Genomic DNA, 7,354 nt, shown 5'->3' on the forward strand with positions numbered 1-7,354 from the left:
TTCAGAATTATTTGCAAGTTGTATAAGCAAAGAAAAAGAAAAAGAAAGAATTAGCTACCTAATTAAAAGAAAAAGAAAGATTTGAACTGACCACGTGGAACTGTTCCCTCTCCCAAACCACATGATTGATTGAGGGAGTAGACTGTGGAGTAGAAGGAAGGAGAAATAAAAACAGCTCAGCGATCAGCTGTATGATTAAGTTAACTTGCCCACAGAATAGATCATCAATTCATCCAATGAATAATATTTTTCATTATTATTGATTATTGATTATTGATCATCCACATACACAGTGTATATATACATGTCGATCTCAACAGCGTTCTACAAATTAATACGACAGCCTGTACGTACGTAAGTCGAAGACATTATGGCAGGCGTTTTCCGGCGGTCGCTTTCTTTCCCCAACAAAATCATTCCAAATAGCCGTCAGGCAAAAGTGCGAGCACCCAAGTTGTCTCATCACACCAGATCCATCAGTCTCCCAACCAGATCTCACCCCTTGATTTCCCAGCTCAAGGATCACATCGCTCACCTTCAATCATGGGCGACGGCCTCTTTCTCCTTCTCCGATTGGCTCTGCCAAGGCTTGACCCGCCTCAGAGACTTGCACCACTGCCTTGACGACACTCTCCGCCTTCCTCAAACCCAAGACTCCCTCCGCCGCCTGCGCTCCCACTCCGCCAGCTGCTGCTGGCTCGACAACCTTCTAGACCAATTCCTTCGCTTTGTTGACGTCTATGGAATCTTCCGTACCTCAGTTTTCGCTCTCAAACAGGACCACTCTGCAGCTCAAGTCGCTTTGAGGAAGAGAGACGACTCCCAGATAGCATTGTACGTCAGAGCTAGAAAGAGAATGGCCAAGGAAATGATCAACCTTGTCAACGCAGTTCGTTGTATTGTTGGAAGGCCAGGACCGGCAGCCGCGCCGTTGGAGCATGTCGGCGATAGTAATTACTATACTACTAGTAATATTGTTGATCATGAGCTGGCTAGGGTTATGAGCGAGGTCGTTCAAGTGACGGTGACGGTGTCTCTTGCCCTGTTTAACGGAATTGCTGCAGCACTCTCATCCGGCTGCCCAACAACGTCATTATCAAAATCGAACATCTCGTCGTCAAGGTGGTCGTGGATGGGAATATTATTTTCAATGGGGTTGATGAGGTGCAAGGAGGCCGTTGAGGATGGCGAGGATCATAGTAGGGTACGAGTCAATAATATTGGAGTTGAGAGCTTACGAAATTTAAGAAAGAAAGGAGAAGAAGAGGTGAAAATAACATTGAAGAAAATGCAGGAACTGGAGGTCTCTATCGCCGCCATTGAAACTTGCTCTGAAACAGTTTTCAGGAGTTTGATTAACGCAAGGGTTTCGCTGCTCAACACTCTCACCCTATTTAATTAATTTCTTGTGTAAATTACAGTCGATCAATTGCTTGCTTGTGTCTTCAAATTAATTAATTATATTAGTTGTATTTTCTATACTACAAATTAATAGAATTAATTGTATGTCGAATTAATAGAATTGTGTGGTGTATATTAGCAAAAGGGATGAGAAAGAAAGAAAGAAAGAATAACATTCCCGTTGAAGATTGATGATAAGATTAATGCTCGATAATTAATCAATAATGCACCCTTCACCCCCTTGTAATTAAGCATCATGCATGCCCCGTCAACTTTCTCTTGTTCTGTATGTGTGTGCGCAATATTCTCCACCGTCATTGACAGTTGATTTTAGCTTAAGGCTACGGCAAAGCAAAGCAATATGCATGTTTTCCTTCTTCCAAACCAACGCGCGGCACGCACACACATATAAATATAGTAGAGAGTTAAGGGGTATCTATAGTCCCTAATTATTCCCTAGCTAGCTAATTAGCTAATACTAATAACTAATGCGCGTGTGTCACATACCCGATGATTAGCGAATGACTAATTATGTGAAAAAGAGAGAAAAAGTGTAGTGCATAAATTTTAACGTTAATTATTGAGGTAGCTCCTTTAATTTTCCAGGTCCATATTGTCAATTATTAGATAGGACTGGTAATTAAAAAAAGGGTGCATTGGCTAGTGTATTTTTATATGCATCTGTTATGTTTCTGAGGTTGAATGGAAGGCAGATTTTTACTCATTGCAGTTGTGCTAGCTATAAAGAAAATATAAATATTCAAGAAAAAAAGAAAAAAGAAAAAGAAAGGGCATGGCAGTTTGAATCCAATCATCATTAAGTTAACTAACAGGCTGAAAGTAATGCGTAGATTTTGGCATGGGCTGCCCAGGATTGATGACCATGGACTTAACTGGATACGTGACTCCATTGTAATTTGTATACTGGGCTCTTAAGTCTTAACCAACCAATGCATTATGCTCTCGTCTCGTTCAGAAACAAATCCGCATTTTCTGTGACAATTGTAGTCGATCCTCCCTCTTGGCTCTTGGCTCTTGGCTCTTGGCTCTTGGCTCCTCCAATCCAATGATGTTTTTTTAATTTCTTGAAAGGATCGACATGGATGGGTGGAGGAGAGGTAGAAGAAAGTGTGGCTTTACCTAAACCCTAGAAATGCATAGATTATTATGGGATTCAATATCAAATCAATACATGTAACCGTACACACAGAGAGGGTCAGGGACCATGTCTTCTGGTTCTTTTTTCTTCTCCCTGGTCGTCTCCGTACGTCTTCCCACCCCCACTTGAAAAGCAAAGCATAAAAGTGAGACAGACACGAACAGAATCAGACAAAGTTGATCCAGTTGGAATTGCACCACCATATCCATCCCATATATTATGATATGAGAATATGCCGCTGCAGCAGCATCTCCTCCTTTTATGAAAGATATCTTCGTCAGATTCAAGAATCTAACCGCTTTTTAAAAACATCACTACTCTTTGCTACCTTGACTTCATATGCTTACTATTAGACCTACCTACCTACCAATCCTGGTTATTTTGAATTATTTCCTTTCCTTTCCTTGCCAAATTTGCTTCTACAGTTCCACATGCATGCCATAACGGTTACTTGCCATAATTTGTCATTTTAATTGGACATCATAATTAATTATTTGACGCTTTTCCCTATTTTCTCTTTTTGGCAGAAACCTTTTACTTATGAATCATCTTTATTTGTTTTGAACATGAAATTAAAAGAAGAAAAAAACATACCTTTTTCATTTTAAGCAGTTTTCAAATGTTTCATAATGCAAAATGGATGGCCTTCAACTACAATCCCATTCCTGTTTCAGTGAGTATGAGTGCAGATAAGAAGATAAAAAGAAGGGGCAACAACGCAAAGAGACGTTATATTTTCCTGCCTCGGCCTCAACAGCCTTGCACACAAACAAACACACAACATTAAGGAAGGAAAGATAATTAAAACTCACGCGCATACCCATAAAAATGCCAAATTACCAATTAAGCCTTCTTTATCTACTTAAGTTGTGCAGCCTGAAAACCCAAAACAGAGCAAATCAGAGAACGTTGTTGGTCTAGTGTCCCGCAGCGCACTGTCTTCCTGCTATTTATTTCATTTGGTAATTATTTTATTCACTCTCTCTGTCTCTCCCTTTCAGTGTTGTGTCAAGGCTTGTGAACATGGGGTGCGCCGCCTCAAAGGTGGAGGATCTTCCGGCGGTGGCTTTATGCCGTGACCGGTGCAAGTTCCTGGAGGAAGCTATCAGCCAAACCCAAGCCATGTCCGATGCTCACGTGGCTTACTTGGCCTCCCTCAGGACACTTGGCCCCTCTCTCCACCGTTTCTTCGATGATGTTTATACCATTCAGAATCATTGTAATTGTAATGGACCACCAGAATCAGAATCAGAATCCGACTCGACCTCGCACCTCCAACTCCCTTCCGACTCCGAATCCGAAACCGAACTAAAGGGTCCCCGTAAACGGTCGGACGAAGCGCCAACTCCAGTTAATGATGGTGATGAATATTACAGGAATCTAGGCGGCGGCTTGGCTTCCAAACCCCCTCCTCCGCCACCGTCTCCAATCAGCTCCACTTGGGATTTGTTTAATTTCTTTGACGCCTACGACAGGGAGAGATACCCACCATCCCCACTTTATTCTTCTACTCATTTGGAGCCTGAAGAAGCCGCTACTCCTACTGCTGACAAAATCAAACATAACAATATTAATATTAATAATGACATTGGACAGCAGGAAGAACAACAGACTAGGCCGAAAGAGAAGAGTAAGAAGACGATTCATTTGGCCATGTCTGTCAAACACAACAAACAGAACGAACAGAACAAACAGGGTGTCTCTGCAGAAGCAGAGGCCATGCGAGAGCTTCACCTTCTCTTTGACAGAGCATCTGAGTCCGGCAATCAAGTTTTGAAGTCGCTGCAGTCTCACCATCACACAATTTCTCTTCATCAGGGTATAATCTCTCTTTTTCTCTTCCTTTCCAAATAAAATAAAATAAAAATTAATATTAATAACTAATTTGATGCGTTCGTTTTGGAGAAACAGAGTATGGCTTTGGTAACCGTGAAGGCTTGGTGAGCTCACAGAGCCTATCTTACACTCTGAAGACGCTCTTCTTGTGGGAAAAGAAACTTTACGACGAAGTCAAGGTATGCTTAATCTGTCATAGGGTGTCTTTTTTTAAGGCTTTTGAGCATATTCGCCTGCATTTGAATTTGTTGTCAATGTCATTTATGATTTTATACATCCGCTTGCTTATAATGAAATGAATTAGGCTGAGGAAAGATTGCGCGTAACGCATGAGAAGAAGAGTCGAATGCTGAAACAATTGGAACACAATAAGGCCACCGCTGAGTCTCCTAAAATTGAATCTGTTCGGACTGCACTTCACAATGTTTCAACAAAAATGAAAATTGCAATTCATATTGTTGACAGAATATCAGTTACCATAAACAAGTTGAGGGAAGAGGAGTTGTGGCCGCAGATTGTTGAATTCATTCACAGGTACGTACCACGCGTCTATCTGATTGATTGAATTCTGTTTTGATTGAGTAGAGTAGGTACAACTCATACAAAATATCACAATATACTACACATCATGATCATGTGGTATGGATAATTGACTACTTGTGCAGATTACTTGGAATGTGGAAAGCTATGGTAGAATGTCACAAGAGTCAATACCAAGCAATTGCGGAAGCCTCCAAGAGTTTGGATGCAATTGCAATATCCAACGCGAAGTTGAACGGTGCGCATGATCTTGAAACTGCAATTCAACTCAAGTTAGAGCTTCAAAACTGGAATGTATGCTTCTCCAATTGGATTGCCACCCAAAAGGGGTATGTAAAAGCACTAAATGGTTGGCTTCTCAGATGTCTTCTACAGGAACCATCACCGCAGACAGATGAGGAGGGTGATGCAGCAGTAGTAGTACCTCTGTCTCCTGGTAGACTCGGTGCACCCCCAGCTTTTGTGATATGTAATCAGTGGTCTCAAGCTATGGATAGACTCTCAGGGAAGGAAGTTATTGAAGCTATCCGGGGATTTTACACTCGTATACATTTGCTTTTAATGGAACACCACGTTGATGCAGAAACATTGCTGCAAAGAATGGCAATTGAAAACAAAGATGTAGCAAGGAAACTAAGACTTGTGGAGGAGGGGAAGGAGGAGGAGGAGGAGCAAAGGACAATGCAAAAGGTGCTGATGCGAGGTAGAGGAAAAAAGAATATTATTGGTTTGAGTTTGCAGGCAGCACAAGAGGAGGGTGGAGAGAGAGAGAATAATATTGGATCAAGGAATCTAGTATGGGATCTGAAGCAGACATTAATGGCCATGGAAAAATTCACTGCAAACTCCCTGAAAGCATACGAAGAGCTTGATGCACACATTGAAAAAGTCAACAGCCCCGGCTTGTGTGTCTGAATAATTACAAGTCCATGACTTGTTCCTCCTACGTAGTACGTACTTTATAAATTAGACTTACCTGAGTCTTACTACTTCTGGCATGTAATCTTCCATTATCCATCTAGATTCTATAGGTTTGTTCCTCAATCTGGAATCTAGTGATGATTAGTTATTGTAATAGAAAATTAGGTGTGTGGTTTTCCCTCCCTCTCCCTCCCTCCCTAGCTAATTTCTTTTGATATCAATTAATTGCATTATATTTGTTGCTATGGGTATGGGTGCGTGCTTAATTAAGGTTTTGGTCATGAATATATATATAATAAGATTAGGGGCCTGGAACTTGGAAGTACATAAAATACATGGTGCCTTAGAAGTTGATCAGGTATAAATGTGAATCAAGAAGAGTAGAGGGGGAAATTTTGAGATGCCAAGATTGCTGAAAGACAAAACGAATTGGTTCAATTATTTGAAACTACCTACTGATGATTAAAAGGGAACTTTTATTACATACAAATTACAATACAACAAGGCTAACTAAAAGCCTTCATCTGTGCCAATTGGTTCCCACCACAATGGTGGTGGCTTCCCCCTTACCCCCATGGCACTCCAGTTTGAACCCCAGGGTCGAAGACTTCCCTTTTCTCCCATGGCACCCCAGTTCGAACTCAGGGTCGAACTCTAATGTTAAAAAAATACAAATATTTCATCCATCTCTTTGCATATTTTGATTTAAGACTGACTATATAATATATTATATGTGTTATGACTCTGTGAGTGATGGTGAAAAACTGAGAAGCTGAGAAGGGCTTTGACGAATAGCATAAATAAATAATTAGACTGGTTTTTAGGTCTAATGATCCTTGAAATTTTACATGATTCACATTTTGGTCTCTCAATTTCCAAAATAATTCATGTGGTTCTTCAACTTCAGTTTCATTAGGACAAATGGTCATGGATCAATTTTATTATTTTTTCCGTTAAATGCAATGGCAAAATGATCTTTTTGTATTATTTTATAATTTCTACTATATGAATATTCCTTTCACCTAAAAAAGTAAAAAATAAAACTAAAAACTAAAAACTTAAAAACCTTCTTCCTATCATTGCCATAACAACCACCTCTCCAACCAACCCCACCGAAATTTTCCTATGTACCCTAAGACACTACCAAAAAAAAAAAAAAAAAAAGTAGCAACAGTCACCATTATTTGGTGACAATTGTCATTTTTTTTTTTTTGGTTGTTAGTAGTGAGAGTGAAGTAATTTCTGATTTTGACCCTTAACACTACACTATGTGCCATGCACATGCTCAAATTTAACAAAAAATTTTAATAAAATTGACGACATTCCTAGTTGTAAAGCCAGCCTTGGCCCATGGTGACGGCTCATGGCCCAAATTTGTGAGGGGCACACAAATCTTTGTTTTTTTTTCTTTTTTGGGAAGTAGGGCACACAAATCTTTTATAACCCATATATGATGGGCCCAAAAACACTAAATAATTGCAAACTTAAATACAAAAG

At 40.1% G+C, this 7,354-nt stretch overlaps 2 protein-coding genes across 2 annotated transcripts; both read left to right on the forward strand.

The window, feature by feature from the left end:
• On the forward strand, positions 371 to 1,488 carry LOC18788308. The gene has a single exon (XM_007224127.2). It carries the CDS (start codon positions 371 to 373, stop codon positions 1,400 to 1,402), a length of 1,032 nt encoding a protein of 343 aa, XP_007224189.1. The 3' UTR covers positions 1,403 to 1,488.
• LOC18790598 lies at positions 3,333 to 6,041 on the forward strand. Its single transcript, XM_020563019.1, has 4 exons — positions 3,333 to 4,379; positions 4,472 to 4,575; positions 4,701 to 4,930; positions 5,062 to 6,041. The coding sequence occupies exons 1-4, from the start codon at positions 3,584 to 3,586 to the stop codon at positions 5,849 to 5,851; spliced, it is 1,920 nt and encodes a 639-aa protein (XP_020418608.1). The 5' UTR covers positions 3,333 to 3,583; the 3' UTR covers positions 5,852 to 6,041.

This window comes from Prunus persica, chromosome G1, assembly GCF_000346465.2.
Source record: "Prunus persica cultivar Lovell chromosome G1, Prunus_persica_NCBIv2, whole genome shotgun sequence".
Taxonomy (NCBI): Eukaryota; Viridiplantae; Streptophyta; class Magnoliopsida; order Rosales; family Rosaceae; genus Prunus; species Prunus persica.

Coding starts and splice junctions, on each gene's coding strand:
- LOC18790598 (XM_020563019.1), top strand. CDS start 3,584: ATGGGGTGCGCCGCCTCAAAGGTGGAGGATCTTCCGGCGGTGGCTTTA. Junction 4,380..4,471: donor CACAATTTCTCTTCATCAGG/GTATAATCTCTC, acceptor TTGGAGAAACAG/AGTATGGCTTTGGTAACCGT. Junction 4,576..4,700: donor AACTTTACGACGAAGTCAAG/GTATGCTTAATC, acceptor GAAATGAATTAG/GCTGAGGAAAGATTGCGCGT.
- LOC18788308 (XM_007224127.2), top strand. CDS start 371: ATGGCAGGCGTTTTCCGGCGGTCGCTTTCTTTCCCCAACAAAATCATT.